Source organism: Aspergillus costaricaensis (genome assembly GCF_003184835.1).
Source record: "Aspergillus costaricaensis CBS 115574 unplaced genomic scaffold BO79scaffold_13, whole genome shotgun sequence".
Classification (NCBI taxonomy): domain Eukaryota; kingdom Fungi; phylum Ascomycota; class Eurotiomycetes; order Eurotiales; family Aspergillaceae; genus Aspergillus; species Aspergillus costaricensis.
This window is the reverse complement of record NW_020291813.1, coordinates 108,115-124,301: the sequence shown is the minus strand read 5'-3', so window position 1 is coordinate 124,301 and position 16,187 is coordinate 108,115. Positions and strand designations below refer to the sequence as shown.

Genomic DNA, 16,187 nt, shown 5'->3' with positions numbered 1-16,187 from the left:
CACTCGGACTCATTGATGCTTGCAAGCCCTGAAAGCGCTGCGCAACATATGGTCTGTCTATCTACTGGGAAATAGTTCCGGAGGAGGCAGATCAGCACAAACTTTGCCCGTTAGCGAATAAGAGATATGACACGACGGAAGTTATTGACGGGACAGTCAAGCTATTGAAAAACGAGCGTCATGCGAAGAAAGAGCGGTCTGGAGGGGCCAATCAATGCTGCATTCGTTACTGATGTACCTAAAAGGATGCAAGACTGGCATAGGGACGTCCGAAGCACATGAAACATGTCGCAGGAGGACGGCAAGGGATTGATCGGCCTAGGAACACCCCCGGTCCGACCGATTTACCAACCATCATGGTGAAATAACAATGCAGAAGTATGATATACGCTACTGGAATGATGGGGATTTACAGCAAACTGGGGTTTAAAGATCCCACCGCCACCATCGGGGGTTCAATATGTCTGGTAGATGATTCAACGCGGATTGTTGATAAAGACCGACCTACCGGTCTTTCCAGCCCTCGGTATACATCGAGGAGGACCACTCCCCTACTGAACAGCCTGACGTCTTTGACTCCTCCCTGAAATGGAGTTTACTTCTTTCTTTTGGCTTCTGGTGTAAGTTGAAGACAACCACCCGCCATAATGCTATTGCTGCTGACCAGAAAAGGGGCTGGCACCTTGTCAGACGTACCTTACGACTCTATGGATACTGGCGAATAAAGCCACTTCCGGTACCAGAAAACCCTCAAATGCGACCGGATTGTGTTAGCGTGTTGATACCCACCATTGGTGCACCTGCAGACCTCATGCCCCCGCTCCACACCATGCTGGACAACCATCCTAAGGAGATTATTATTGTCACGACAGCAGCTTTGATCGGGGAAATGAGGGCCGCTCTTAAGGAGTCCATTCCGAAAGAACAACTACATAGGATTAAAGCTCTCGACATCCCGCTACCCAATAAAAGAAACCAGCTCATGCGCGGCATTCAAGCAGCCACAGGAGAGGTTATTGTGCTAGCGGACGATGATGTGTATTGGACCAAGAACCTTTTGCAACAAGTCCTCGGCGTTCTGGAATTGGAACCCGAAGTTGGTGGCGTCACCACGCAGGAAGAAGCACATGGTCTGGACGCTCGAAGTCCTGAAACAATCACGTTCTGGGAAGCCCTCGAGGCTCGCCGCCTCAGCATGCGCAATATAGAAATTGCTGCCTCCAGCTGGCTGGACGGTAGCCAAACGGTTTTGACTGGACGAACTGCAGCTTATCGAGCGTGCATCTTGAAAGACCCGGAATATCTGTCTGCGTTCACAAACGAGTACTTTCTGTGGAGATACCGCATGCATTGCGGCGATGACCAATTTACCACCCGCTGGCTATTGAACCACGGGTGGAAAACCCGTATGCAGACAGGGGCCATGATCTACTGCGAGGCTCTCAACGACAGTCGTCATGTGAAACAGACCCTACGATGGGCAAGGAATGGTAAGATCTCAAGTCTGAAGCGGTTTTTCGGATCAAAACGAATGTGGAAGCGGTCAGTTACTCCTTGTCTTCCTTTGATGAACATTCTTCAATAGTAACACAAGTATTAGATATCCATGGCTAGCCCTTTTCACAACCCATACAGTATTCTCCATGGTACTCCAACTATGGCGTCTCTCGTTCGTGGTGTATATTTTCTCCAACCCATGGCTCCTCATTGAGAGGCTGTTCGGCCTAAGGTAAGGAATCTGGCCTGTGCGCGTCTATTGAACCTCGCTAACCGTGCCAGACCAACTTTCTGGATTGGCTTCTATGTACCACTGCTCGTTGAACACATCGCATACGGTGTGGTGCACAGATGGTATTTCAGACATTTAGGAGCCCAGATATTGAAGGACTTCATACAGCACTATTTCGTTTCTGTCTATACGACACTAACTCTACACGCGGTAAGTTTCCACCCAAGTGTTTCATACTGAAAGCTGGTATTGATAGATGATAGAACCACTGGGGCTCCCGGAAAGTCTGATGATTGGGAGCAGTTGTACGTGTGCTGTCAGGAACTTGGTAGTGCTGTCAAGCACCATACCCTTTTTTAAATAATAGACAGGCATGTTGGAGAATTAGATGTTCGTTTAATCCCCTCAAAACGAGGTCTGCTATATGCCTGCATAATCTCTAACAATTCTTACAACATAGTATGATATAGTAGGATATCAAGTACTGAAACAGCCGCTCTTTCACCTCGGCATTAGTTCCTGAACCAACTAACGAGCGAGGCTGGTGTAATCCGAGGACCAGAACAGAAGACCTCGAGTGACCAATAGACTCGATAAAGGAGAATTGACGAGAACTCATGGAAGTAGATAAGCGATAGTGATACAAAGAACGAAAGATTTGCGCGGGTGAGACACAGAAGTAATCCCCCGACACTGAAAGCTAAGCGAAGTATGTGGGGAAGGAAGGAAACTGTGTCCCCTTGCATTAGCCCAAACTTAAGTAGGTAACAAGCTAGCTCAACTCTCAGGAACAAGACCAATCACTCCTTTCTGTGATATGTGATTTCGGTGTACCTTACTCGGAATTACTGGTGCATTGGTAAAGTAGCGGTGAATCGGCAAGGGAGAGGTGTCAAGTTGGCAATTGTTCATCGTAAAAGCATTGTCTAGGGAGGATCTCTGGTGTTGTAGGCTACAGCATACAGGTCATCATGCTCCGAATTCAAAATTCAAGAGATCTACATACATGGAAGTAAAAGATAACAGTAAAAGAAAAGCACATACCCTGAGGTAATCCCCGAAGGAACGGTACTTTAAATGGTCAATCAATATGAAAATGGCGATGTTTTGGATGTCGCATATTAAAAGCCATGCAGGAAAGACATTTCTAGAAAAGGATCGCCAACATACTCTTACCCGTCGCAGCTCAAGTTGGGCGGTGACTGGAGGATGTTGCTAGGAAGTAATTTCCCATGTCTATCGGCCATCGTAGACGTGTCTGCAAAGACCTATGGTTCAAATGGCTGCCTGCAGTGCATATGATGTTTCAACTGCAGGCAAGGATTCGTGACCACCGGTGAACCACATCAGATATGACGCGACATAGGGATATAGAACCCCTCCTCACTGCCTGTCATCTCTTTTAACATGGCTCTTTGGAAGCAAGAGAACACCTGTTATATGTTAAAACGAAGCGTTCTACAAAGCATCATAATGGGATCTAACAGTATGGAAAATATGTCGAACCAATGGCCTGAGGGCAACTTCCAGAAGGTATGTATGATTGGCGCGGGCTATGTGGGTAAGTCGAGACCAGCTGTTACCCTCATAGCAGTTTCAAAACTCTCATGACTTATGTTTCTCGTGCTTCAGGTGCATTGACAGCAATAGCTCTGGCTTCTAAAAACCCATCTGTGCACTTCAGTGTGGTCGACAAAGATGCCTCCTTGATTGCGGCTTGGAATTCAGACCACATCCCCATATTCGAGCCTGGCCTCGAAGATATCTTATTTGAGGATGGCCAAATTCAGGAGAACGCACTTCGTGTTTTGTTACACGGTTATGAAGGGAGGCGGAGGAGAAGGCTTGCTAACATGACCTTCTCTGCTGATATTAATACACACATATCAGACGCCAATATTATTTTCATTTGTGTTGACACTCCATCAGAAGTCTCTGTAAGTCTCACATCATGAGTTTGTGAAACGATGTAGGAGGTTCTGATTGCCCAGTTTCCTGATAGCGATGAGATCAGAGGCCTCGACCTGAAGAATCTAGAGTCAGCCATCAAGTCAATCGCGCAACTATTTACAAGGCACAAAGTTATAGTCCAGAAAAGTACTGCACCTAGTGGGATTTGTCAGTGGATCAAAAAGACGGTTAGTGATGCTATCCTAAGCAGCGGTTATGTAGCGATTATGCATCTCGCTGACTAGTTCTGAATTAGCTGAGAGATGCCGCTCCTCCAACGGCCTCATTCGACATAATATCTAGCCCCGAGTTTCTAGCTCAAGGCACCGCAATGCAAGATCTCTTAAACCCTAATAGGGTAGTTGTTGGCTATGAACCAGCAGCAGACGGCGCCGTTCCCGAATCAGTGAAAGCCCTAATACGCTTATATACTCCATGGGTACCTCAGGAACGAATAGTCACGACCGACACATGGTCATCAGAGCTAGCCAAGATTGCCTCCAATGCACTAATTGCACAGCGGATCAGCAGCATAAACTCCCTAAGTGCTGTCTGCGAAGCGACCGGCGCAAGCATCACCGAGCTCTCTCGAATTGCTGGACTAGACCCACGAATCGGACCGCAGTGTCTGCGAGCCGGATTCGGATTCGGCGGTTCTTGCCTGCGCAAAGATGTCTGCTGCTTGATTTATCTAGCCCGTGAGCTAGGACTCGACGATGTGGCCGAGTACTGGCGGGGTGTGATTCAGATTAATGACTCCCAATCCGCACGCATCACGAGACGGATAATGTCATTTTTGCCTCCTATTGTCCCAGATACGAAAACGAAGGCAGCTATTCTTGGTTTCTCTTTCAAGAAAAACACGACGGACATTCGAAATACCACTGCGATTAAGCTTGTTCGAGATTTGGTTGGCCGTGGATTACGCGTCAATATCTTTGATCCGTACGTCCCGAGGCAACGTATTGAAAAGTCTTTGATGTTACAGTGTTGTGCGGCTCATGTGAATACTGCTGTGGTAGACAGCACTGAGGCAGCGTGTGAGGGATGCAGCGTGGTTGTGTTGCATACTGACTGGAATGAGTTTGTAGGAGACAGTGTGGATTGGAAGGACATTGTGGCTCGGATGCGAGAACCAAGGTTGTTCTTGGGACCTCCTGGGTCATTTAATGTACAAACAATGAAGGGATATGGGCTTACTGTTCTGGAGGTGGGGAAGCCATAGACAAGGGAGAGTTGCCTTCGCATAGGCGTAAAGGAGAATTGAAGAGTGACAGCATATTGGGCGTTTCATATCTGAGCCCAAATACCATTCTTCACGTTTCTCTTCTTCTCCATAGGCGTTACATGTTTATTGCACCATGGGAGGTATTGGAATTCATTTGGAGCTACAGCAGCTCCCTGCCTTCTAAAAACTGGGAAGTGGACCAAAGTCTCATTGTTCTATTCTGATTATTCATATTTTGCAAAAATTGCTACGTACTATCAATGGTTCAATGGACAGTGTTAGTGAAAATGTCTACCCCCCCCAAAAGAAAAAAAAAAAAAAAAAAAAAAAAAAAAAAAAAAAAAACAAAAAAAAAAAAAAAAAAGACAAGAAGGTGTATGTGTGTGGATGTTGTTCAGGGTGTGCGTACCTTTTAGAAAAATCCCTAGCCTTGCAATCTGGACTGTTTCTCGTTGAGCCTTGTCGAGAGCCTTGTGTTCTTTACGCGCCCACACTTCGAAAAAAAAAAAAAAAAAGAAAGAAAAAAAAAAAAAAAAAAAAAAAAAAAAAAAAGAAAAAAAACCCGAAAATAAGATTGGGCGTATAGTAGCCTCATGCGAGTTCTAGGCCAATAGATTGAAGGGAGTCAGAAGTGGATGAACCATTAGGCTGCTAATGCACATAAGCAGTCGCATTATAGAGCGGCTGCGACTAAAGCAAAGAGTTCGTATAGGGATCAGTGCAATTTATGAGAACTATGAACGGAAGAAGAAGAGCAAAATAAATACTCCATACACCTTAGTGGCAGCGACTTAAAATTTAAATGCGATATACCATTCAAAAATTGAGATTCGAGGAATTAATATCTATATTTTCCCCATTTGTACTTCCTCTTCAAACTCGTTCACTACTTCCATGAGATTGATGAATTCGCGATACAAGGAAAATGTTTCTATAGTCGTTTGCAAACCCTCCTCTATAAGCTCACGAGCATCTTCGAGATCCTTCATGTTACGCTCGCGCTCATAGCGCATGAGCAAACATCCAGACAGCTCACGGAGATACATATGACTAGAGGCTTCAGTGGGTAGCCTAAGTCCATTTGCCTCTTCAGCCACCTCAATTGCCTGACGTAAATATTCTGGCTTGTCAGGATACTTTGAAGCAGTCGCCTTCAACCAAAAAGTCAATGTGTGAAGCGCATTAGCGTATCTTGGATTCTTCTTTGACATGCCATGTATAGCTCTCTGCGCACATTCCACAGCCCTGCGTAAGTCATCGTCTTGGGGCTGCTCCGCCCTTTGAAATCGGTATCCCAACCACATGGCCAAGGAGTGATAAAATAGCTGTTTATCTGCTTTGCTCAGGTCAGGGGTATGAGTCAAGGCGTTCTCAGTATCTTCAATTGCCTGATCGAGGTCCTCGTTCCAGTGTGCCCAATTAGCGTGCTCATGCAATGCTCTAGCTCGGTCCATGCTGCCAATTGGTGTTACTTGCAGCGCTCTCTCGGCGACCTCTAAGCCAGTGTTCAAGTCTGAGCTTTCGTAATTATAATGGTCTTGCTCGAGAATGTGTGCTCGGCTTAGGTTAATAAGCATCCTACCTAGCCTGGCATCTGCTTCTGGCGTTTGCTCGACAACGCTGGCGGTGATTTCTATCGCGCAAGTAAGATCTGCATGTGAGTTGAATTTAGTAGACCTTAAGATTAGGCCTTGGGACATGTTGTTGAGAGCCTCTGTCATGTTTCTACTCCCTAGCTGTACCACGTTCTGGAAGAGCCTCGCCTCCGCTTCAGACGTAAAGCCAGAGCAACAGAGCATTGGCAATACGACATCGAAGGATAATTTATAATATTTCTCCTGGAGTCTTGGGAGCATTTCAATAAGAGTTTCTGGACCTTTCCCCTCTTTAGTTCTTATTTCATGCAGATGAACAAGCCACTGGCAAAACGCATATTCCCCAAACGGAAACGTGTCCCAATACCATTGTTGATGCTCAAGCTGCTCATATAGAGGAAGATAGAAGAAGTCTTCAACAGGGATTATCTCCGGTCGTTGATTGAATGGGGCGGAAATATAGCGCATGCAACTGTTGAGTATGGTTTCATGGCAGGAAACGGTGGTGATCGATTGTAGCCAGGTGGGTCTTGTGTCCTTCTTCGGTTTCACTTGGCTTTCTTGTTCCGATAGAAGATAGTCCTTAACAGTTTGGTGAATAAAGTAGATACGGTCATTGTATGTCACCAGCAAGAAATGACATCGTTCCAACATGGTCGCTTTGAATAGAAGTGGGTTGAACTCGTCTCCACGCTCAAAGGCCTCGTCATCCATACCAACCTTCAAGGCAATTTCCATTTCCTGAACGGTCAAAGGTCTCTGTGCGGCCAAGACAATCTTCAACATAGCTTTCACCGCTTCACGATCTGCTTCATCTATTGCGTCCAGTAGCTCGGTATACGCGTCAAAGACTGTCTCTGGAATATTCTCGAATTCTTTGACCCATGCCCTCAGCGATCTTGTCATACTCAACTTCTTCTTATCCAAAACATCGAAAAGCAATTTGACAAATAGATATGTCCGATCTCCTTCAACGCGCTTTCTGAGCATTTCTCGGAGCTGTAAACAAACAGACTCATTTTCGATCTTCCGTTTCTGCATGAACCTCTCCAGACGTTGACTCGCAACACATTGAATATCCCTTGAAAGAAACTCCCGACATTGCGCATCTTGATCGAGGTCCAAAATAAAATCCATCACGGGGTGAAAGTCGTCAATGATGTCGCTCAGTGGACGGGCAGTGCAGAAGAGCTTCAGAGCTGGGCTATCGAAACCGTGCAAGTGCTGAATAAACTTTTCCCTTGAGCCAGGCTCACTTTCATCCAAGGCGTCAAGCAGAAGAACAATGCTATCCGGTTCAACTTTAACGAGTACCTTATGAAGAAGCTCCCATAGAAAACGGAAGTTTGATCGTATGTCACCCGGGTCCTTGTTCTGAATATCATCCACCACGTGGACAATCCAGTCCGGACGATTCTGGAACAATTGATACATAATGTGGCAGAGAGCGACGTTCATGTTATTTTGCTGACCACCGCGGTCCTTGAAGAAGAATGAACAAACCGCAGGTCCACCTGGTCTTGAAAGTGACTCATGAAGAGATTTGGTCAGCACCGACTTTCCAGTACCAGGGTTGGCCACCACAAGCAGAGAACGAGTTGATCCGGATTCCCATTCTTGATATATTCTGTGCTCACGGAAGCCTTCGGTTGTTCCACTTGAAGGATTGCTGATATCCTCATAGTAGGCTTGATACTGATCAATATCCAGATGGGCTTCGTCTAGCCTAAACTTTGTGATTAGCTTTGACTGTTGCCTCAACGCAAACTGCCTGTTGAGTTCTGATGTCAAGCCGGTCTTCATTTGGGCTGAAGTTGATTTGATGCCTTTGAGTGTGTCCAACACTTGTGTCCTGAAATCGATTTCCATATACGTCTGCACCTCGCTCTCAGCTTCTTTGATCTGAGTCAGTCTATCCTCCGCGGATGAGCCCAGCCCCACGAAGGTCTTGGAAAGGGTTCTGAACTTGTGATGGCATTCTCGCAGACTCAAGATCTGGAATTCAATGATGAGCCTGTATAGCTCTATGATTGCCTCTTTGAGAGGGGCCTTCGACCGCCGGAATTGCTGGGGAGACTGCCATATTTCAGATTTTAGAAGCTCGACCAAGTGCGCATACCATGGAAGCTTCGCGATAATATACAGGAGGCCATTATGACTCGCACTAACTTGATCACTGTATTTGACAAGCTTTGTTCTCTCAGTCCTCATGTTGGGAGCGATATCGATGATCCAGATTAACCTACCGGAGTCAATACTAAACAGACCCCTGTCCAGGCAATAGAGGCAGGTGGGTAAACAGCCAGCATGCTCGATATTCCATCCTTGGTCGAGTTGAATACTTTCGAGAAGGTATCGAATGCTTTGATATCTGCTGCATTATTGCTGCTTTCCTTGACCAATTCATCCATCAATTTCTGGCGACTCTTGTCGTCTAGAACGGCTAGTTGACGCGTAAGGGGCATCGGATTGTTGTCGACAACGCCGCAGTCAGGGTCCGTTGTGGCCGACGGGAGTTTTGAGCGGACTATATTCTCATATTCAATCACAAGTTTCTCCAAGACCTTGTTATTGCGAATGCGACCGTATGCCTCTTCCCAAATGTCTCCTACATCTGGTATCTCCTGTCCATCAACAACGGGGGATATAGGATTCGTCTGCTCCTTTGACTTGATTTCACTCGGTCCATGTTCGGAGCTATAGCGATTAGACTGTGAGCTCCTTACTTCCTTTGTGGCTTCGCCGAGGGACTGATAAGACTCCACGAGGGGAGTTGATGCTGATGCTTGAGAGGTGTCATTTCCCAGCGATCCTTTGTTTTTGCTTTTGCCTTTCCCACTGAATCGTGATTTGAGACACACGAGCCACTTGGGTTGACCCATTTGAGGCACTTTTCGGGAATGTAGACGATAAAAGCGAGAAAGAATGAGGGTACGTTTGGGGAGGAAAGAGCCATCGCGGTGAAATTAAATACAGACGCGGTGCCACCTTTGCTTCTTTCAGCTAGCACTACGAACGATATCTCAGCGCGTATACCCTTGTCAATTTATGACGTGTTCCTGTTCGTGGATCCTTAGTGTGGTATTCTGTGCGGCTGACTTGCATTCAACATGGCCAATCATGCCTTTTCCACACCTTACTTCCAACCAGCCAGAGAGAACTCGGTCGCATACTACTGCTAAAATTATGGCTGTTAACCTTCTAGCTCACCACTCAAGACAGGCACCCACCTTGAGCTCAATATCCATCAAACATTGTCACGCTGCTTCGAGTAGGTGTATACACCGTCCTTTGGGTAATCACTATGTCGCAGTGGTTTATCAGAGCTATTGATGTACCGAGGAAAATAATCTTACATGGTTTTGTTTTATGTCGCCCTTTTTCTCGCACGAGAAGAGAGACTGTATGTTTTATAGCAGCCTTCTGTTTGATTGTGCAAATTTTATTCACCTTGTCCAACCTCATCTCTTGTCTTGAGCTTTCAGAGACGCTCCGAGGGGGGGTAGCTACAGCGACAAATATCTGGGCCGCGAAGTGATGCGTTTTCTTTCCTCTAATCGTGACCAATAATGGAGCCGATACGATTCGGTGATTGTTGATGTTATCCCTGGTTGGCAACAATTTCTGCGCCCGATGCTGCACTAGTGTCGAGGGCTGCCCTCCGCTCCGTTCAGATGCTTGCCGAACGCGCCGTCGGAAATAGTGGACATGCTAGTCATGCACTGATGCCAATCAAACACAAAAGGCTATTACGACGCGGTAATCTCGCAAGAATAAACTGAATCATCTCTCCAAGTTTGGTCTTCCATGTATTTACGCGTAGGTAAAATATGCATAACGCGAGACTTCACAAATTAGTATGCGGCAGGGCCAGAACATTATATAGTGGACACAATCTTGCGTTGGGCCATTGGCCGGCCTTTTGCCCCAAGTGAAGTGTACCCGAGTTAATCTATGTGTTATGTACTACCGTCTATAGGAACTTGTTGGTTGTTGACTAGATGGGGGTTTATAATACCTTCCATTATGCCACGACAGCTTGAGCTAGGAATCACCAGCAGCGTGCTACATTTTCTGGCATTGAACACACGAATGATACACGATTTCTGCGATGAATACTCGTCGAAGCAGTAAAATAAAATTTACCACAAAGTATCAAATCACTGCTGGCTAGTTTGCCTCTTTGGGATAACCCGCATGCAGATTGCAGCCTTCTATGCATGTCCCATCAAGGACGTTGGCTCATGCAAGCTCTGATCGGAACTAATACCTAAATTTAGGCCTGTTGATGGAATTAAGAATTGCAGTGGCTTCGGGCTGTGTCACGTACTAGGACACCTATCAATGACAGTGCTTTCTATTCAGAAACCTAGAATATTTCTCAATAGTCGCATACAGATATTTCTCTTGTATCTCGATCTATATCTTCCCCCATTGTTTGCTTTCTGTGAGCTAAACCACGATATAAGCCACCTCACAGTAATTCATGTATATTCGTGCATACATGATGAGAGTGAGATCGCACCTTAGCATACCGGCCACTACCCTCAAAGAAGCCGAATATGCTCCTTCACATCCCCCAAAACGTCCTCAAAGCTCGCATAATGACCCGCCCAGCACGGATGAATAATTCCCTTCAACTGCACATCCGTAAGATCCGGAAACTCCTTCCTCTGAAATCGCTCCTCAATTTGCTTGTCTGTCATTCCCGGATAAGGATACTGGCTGGTTGCCAGATAATAAATAGCCGAGCCGAAATCCAAAATATCCCGCTTCACAGCCTGTGGCGTGGCGTCGGTTGAACGAGTGAAATCACCGACCTTCACATCCAGTAACTCGTCCACATAAAAGCTCACACAATCAACATCACCATGAACTATCCCATTGTCATGAATGAACTGCAATGCCTCCGCTGCTTGCTTCGCAAAGCGGAGAATCATAGGGGGTGGGATCCCGTAATCGAAACCGTATGAGTATTTCCGCAACGTACCGTGCTTTGCGTATTCCAGGAGGATTCCGTGCTCTGTAGAGCCGTAGTACTTTAGAAGGGATGATGGTCTCGGGAGTGGTGAGCGCTCTAAGCGCTCATATATTTCCTTCTCGTGAGCGCATTCAGCCCCTCCCTCGTCTGTGTTGTATGGGAATTTTATGACGTGCTTTGTTTTGGGGTCTAGCGCTGCTATTCCGCTTTTTCCGACCCCGATCATATCGTCTGCGTCGATACCGGGTGGGAATTGGAGGCCTCCCATTGTTACTGGTTCAGGGGTTGGATATACAACGTTGACTTGGGGTCGCTGGGTATTGGGGGTGATATTTCCGGTGTGTGGAGAAGGTGCGGGTATTGATCTGGCTAACCTTGGCGGTGGAGTTCATGAGGATTAAGGACAAGCGGAGGATCCGTGACGGCAATATGTCAACATTGGAAGACAATTTTCAATGAAAGAGGAAGATGAGAACCAAGCAGTCAATTGAAATATAAAATGACAGCGAATGAGGTAATAAATACATCGGGAAACCACTGGAAGTGGCATAAAGCAAGATGTTTCAGATATAGAAATCCCCAGCCACGGGGCGTAGCTGAGATCGTTAGGGCGATGATCATGTTTGCCCGACAGACGCTAATGACATCAGTAATGACTCACAAATCGAGAAATTTTCTAGAATGCTTCTAAATATGGATGATTCTATTAGGTAGACGAGATAATTTAGAGGAAAATCATAAACCTGAAAAATTGACGGGATGATACTCATTCTTTGCGCGTGTAGCCATGTGGCGGAACGGAAAAGTTTTCCGAATTCTATCATCGCCCGTACTCCAGTATGGCAAACCCCATTGTTGATTACTAACCGGTAGCGGTCGTACTATACCCTAAGCTTTCACAGATAGTTCAGGTAGTATTAGGCTTATTCGAGAGCCAAGTCTGTTCCAGTAGCTTTTCGTTCACAGTCATAGCAGAGATGTTGGAGGCGATAAATATATCCAACATGCCGTGGTATGGGCTACGGGGAACGTTATATATTGAAAGGATCACATTCCTATTATGCCAGAGATCATGTTGGCGACTCGATGAATGGGTATTATTATGGCCTGACAGGCGTCCTTATGAGTTGTCTCTGCATCTTATACCCCAAGGGGCGGTGATCAGCACGGCTGTCCCACCGCAATTTGGAACCGCACAGCTTCAACATCCATGCCCTCCAGTAGCTCCGGATACTTTGCCATGAACTCTGATGTCAAACCCCATCCAGTTTCCTTGGTGAAAACCTAAGAAATCCCTGACAGATTTGCAAGTCATCACGCTCATCACGCGCAAGATTCCCCCCCCAAAGGCTACCGCACTTTCATGCAGCAGCTCAAATAACGTGTCAATTTCATATAATCATATTTGTGCCAGCTCTGACCTGGATGCGAACGCAGCTGCGGCCAGGGAATAAAATCAAGACCGACGGGATGGCCATGCTGCAGTTGAGCCATAGTTGGGTGCTGGAAGCTTGCGAGACACGTAAACGTCGCGGGACTCGGAAACACGCGCCATTTGCTGTAGTTATATGCTAACCAACCAACTGCGAGGCATTCCGCGTCTTGCGGTTGAATGGGGGGTGCCCGAATATTCCCCGGTGCTTCATGCGTAGAAGCCTCACTAGTGCTTACGAAAAACGGGATCGTTGTTCGCGCCTGATTGGGATGTGGTCTGTGATCTCCATCTCCTGTAGCTAGTATGGTAGGTCTGCTCGGATAAATAAATGGGTCCATCGGGCTGATGCGTAAGCGCTGTCGGTATCTTTCCCTAGATGCATGTCTTCCTTCGTCATCCCACTCGGCGAGTTCGAATTTCGTGCCTGTGGTTAGAGAAATCTTGGTACTGAATGAGCTCCTCTGTGAGCTGTCCGACTGAGTTGTTTATCTAGCTCGTCTGACACCTTCAACCTAATTTCTGAGGCTGCCGTGTGTCCATCTCCGGTTGGTCGCAGTTGACGGGTAGTTGGTTAAATGTGTTGCGCTGATTCAGCGTCGCTTATCCTCTCTATAAGTTAACTGGTCAACTGCTTATCTGCAGTCGGTAGCTAGGTTTGAGGCTGAGTCCACCGGCATGATGCGGGGAATGGGGACTTATATAAATATCGTAGGAACCTATCTTACACCTCAGTATCGAACCTGATCATCAATCGTTGACTACACCACCACCAGCATCATGTTGGACCCTCTTACACTAGCTATCGCCCCTTGCATATATCTCCTTTACTCGCTACTTAGCATAATACACACTCTATATCTCCATCCCTTGCGACACATTCCTGGACCTAAATCATGGATCATCCTACCACTCTTCCGACACGTTTCAGCAGTCCGAGGGCGATTAGATGCTGACATACATCGCTTTCATGAAGAGTATGGCCCTGTGGTACGCGTCACCCACAACGAAGTCTCTTTCATCACCACAGAAGCGTGGAACAAGATCTACGGACATGGCCACCGTGAACTACCCAAAGTAACCAGCTCCGCGGCCAACCCGAAGGACATAATTAGCTCCAACACAGCAGACCACAGTCGCTTCCGCAAAGCGCTATCACACGCCTTTTCCTCCAAGGGCTTACAGGCCCAGGAGCCTCTCATAAATAGCTACGTCGACAAATTAATTACCAGGTTAAGGGGTATCGCAGAGTCACAGCTCCCAGCTGATATGGTCAAGTGGTACAATCTGACCACCTTCGACATTATTGGTGATCTGGCTTTCGGAGAACCCTTTGGCGGTCTTGAAAGCTCTCAGTATCACTATTGGGTTGCAACGGTCTTCCAGTTTATTAAGCTCTTACCGTTCATCAAGTTAAGGGATGCATACCCCACAATCTTCAAGTTGCTAGCTCTCGTTATGCCAAAATCACTCCTGAATGCACGAAAGCGCCAACAGGCACACACTAGAATAACTGTCCAGAAGAGACTCGACAATGCATCGAAGTATGACCGCGGAGACTTTATGGATTCCATGTTGCGAGATCACGACACAATAGATGGCCTAACTCACGAAGAGATCGTGGCCAATGCGAATGTGCTTATCATTGCTGGCAGTGAGACAACTGCCACACTGCTTTGCGGCATCACATACTGGCTGCTAAAGACCCCCGACGCGCTTGAAAAAGTGACCACCGAAGTTCGTTCCACCATGAAGTCCGAGACCGATATTACCGCCAGCCTCGTGGCTGCGAAGCTTCCTTATTTGCAAGCCTGCATCGATGAAGCGTTTCGCATGTATCCTCCGGTTCCGACTGGGCTCACCCGCATGACTATCGAGCCGACACTCATCTCGGGCTATGAAATCCTTTCTGGCGTGAGTAAACTAGGATAACCTTGAAAGGACACATCCACAATGAATACGGAATACTAATATCTTCTCGCATATAGACCAGAGTCTACGTGCATCCGCTCGCTGCTTACAAGTCAGCCAGTAACTTTCATGCACCTGAATGTTATCTTCCCGAGCGGTGGCTACCAGAAGCCAAAACAGACCCATCTTCACCATTCTTCTCTGATAACAGAGAAGTGCTCCAACCATTCTCTACTGGGCCGAGGAACTGCATCGGAAGGAATCTGGCTTTTGCGGAAATGCGAGTCATTATTACTCGTCTGTTGTGGAACTTTGATCTGGAGCTTTGCGAGGATAGTCGCCAATGGTCGAATCAGAAGACTTTCACTTTGTGGGAGAAGCCTGCGCTGATGTGCAAGTTGTCCTTGAGGAATTAGAATATGGGAGGACACTGTCTGGGTCTGGAATTCATCTATAGTCCTTATTCAATGATCTATCTCACTTACTGTATTGACGGCTCCGCACAAACTAAAAATTGCTAAGCCCGAGTTGCTGAGCTTACCCGTGCGGTACAGCTTATCTGCAGCTTGGGGCGTTTCTGCGTATAGTGTACTGCGATCCGGCCCGTGAAGGTAGAGATGTCAAGGCAGTCTGTTCCTAGCTCCTTCAGCGACTCATCTAATTTGGCCCCTAGGACTTTAGGACGGTGCATGCCAGGTCCGACAGGGTGCCATTCCAAAGCCATTTAGAGGCCGTGTTCTTTCCATTTCGCTTCGTGTGTTTATGCTTTCTGGCGACCGACGTCATATAGGCGGGTAGTGTCGAGTTCATAATACCCTCTGCGCTGGGAGAGGTCGAGGCAGGACTAGAATTTACCGAGTGAGGTGATGCGCGCGCTGTGGGTAGCGTTGGGGCCTAGGGTCATTAGACCTAGGATGACTCTTCTTGGGGATTAGGTGGTTCTGGTAGTCATGATAGGTTAGGGAATCTGGGGTATGATGCGAAAGAAGCGGATTCGCTTGATAATACTGATCAATTGGTACTATTAGTGATGATAGAGATGAACATTTGCCTTCGTATACAGAATTACTTGTCTCTAACGAGAAGATTACGGATTTTGTGTCCATTAATCTCGGTGTCGGTACTCAGGACGTCGGGATACCGGATGGCAAACAGGTTCAGTCGAACCCGGATTTAAGACAGATCCTTCCAAAATCATAAAGACACATCTTAAATCTAAAAGGAGGGTCTACCCTGCATCCTAGGTTGTGTGGGCTGGATAATGAATTAGCGTTTTCGATCTACAAGTTTGCAGGCCAATCGAGTTTGCGGGAAGAATAGAGCAAGTAGGTCCAATTTCAATTCAATTCAATTCAATTCAT

General features: G+C 46.7%; 5 protein-coding genes across 5 annotated transcripts; 3 read left to right on the top strand and 2 right to left on the bottom strand.

Moving 5' to 3' along the window:
* Positions 1-829: 829 nt before the first annotated feature.
* Positions 830-2,019, top strand: BO79DRAFT_145825 (polysaccharide synthase; the record flags this gene model as incomplete). The annotated part of the gene is made up of 4 exons (XM_025678433.1): positions 830-1,490; positions 1,636-1,729; positions 1,780-1,939; positions 1,993-2,019. The coding sequence occupies 4 exons, from the start codon at positions 830-832 to the stop codon at positions 2,017-2,019; spliced, it is 942 nt and encodes a 313-aa protein (XP_025540287.1).
* Positions 2,020-3,202: 1,183 nt separating this feature from the next.
* Positions 3,203-4,904, top strand: BO79DRAFT_254192 (nucleotide sugar dehydrogenase; the record flags this gene model as incomplete). Its single annotated transcript, XM_025686048.1, has 4 exons — positions 3,203-3,290; positions 3,362-3,666; positions 3,721-3,867; positions 3,936-4,904. The coding sequence occupies 4 exons, from the start codon at positions 3,203-3,205 to the stop codon at positions 4,902-4,904; spliced, it is 1,509 nt and encodes a 502-aa protein (XP_025540286.1).
* An 848-nt stretch (positions 4,905-5,752) lies between these two features.
* Positions 5,753-9,384, bottom strand: BO79DRAFT_193494 (uncharacterized protein; the record flags this gene model as incomplete). Its single annotated transcript, XM_025680983.1, has 2 exons — positions 5,753-8,670; positions 8,745-9,384. The coding sequence occupies 2 exons, from the start codon at positions 9,382-9,384 to the stop codon at positions 5,753-5,755; spliced, it is 3,558 nt and encodes a 1,185-aa protein (XP_025540285.1).
* A 1,665-nt stretch (positions 9,385-11,049) lies between these two features.
* BO79DRAFT_216916 (uncharacterized protein) lies at positions 11,050-11,751 on the bottom strand (the record flags this gene model as incomplete). Its single annotated transcript, XM_025683340.1, has 1 exon — positions 11,050-11,751. One exon carries the CDS (start codon positions 11,749-11,751, stop codon positions 11,050-11,052), a length of 702 nt encoding a protein of 233 aa, XP_025540284.1.
* Positions 11,752-13,695: 1,944 nt separating this feature from the next.
* On the top strand, positions 13,696-15,242 carry BO79DRAFT_227655 (cytochrome P450; the record flags this gene model as incomplete). The annotated part of the gene is made up of 2 exons (XM_025683893.1): positions 13,696-14,829; positions 14,904-15,242. 2 exons carry the CDS (start codon positions 13,696-13,698, stop codon positions 15,240-15,242), a joined length of 1,473 nt encoding a protein of 490 aa, XP_025540283.1.
* Positions 15,243-16,187: the final 945 nt, after the last annotated feature.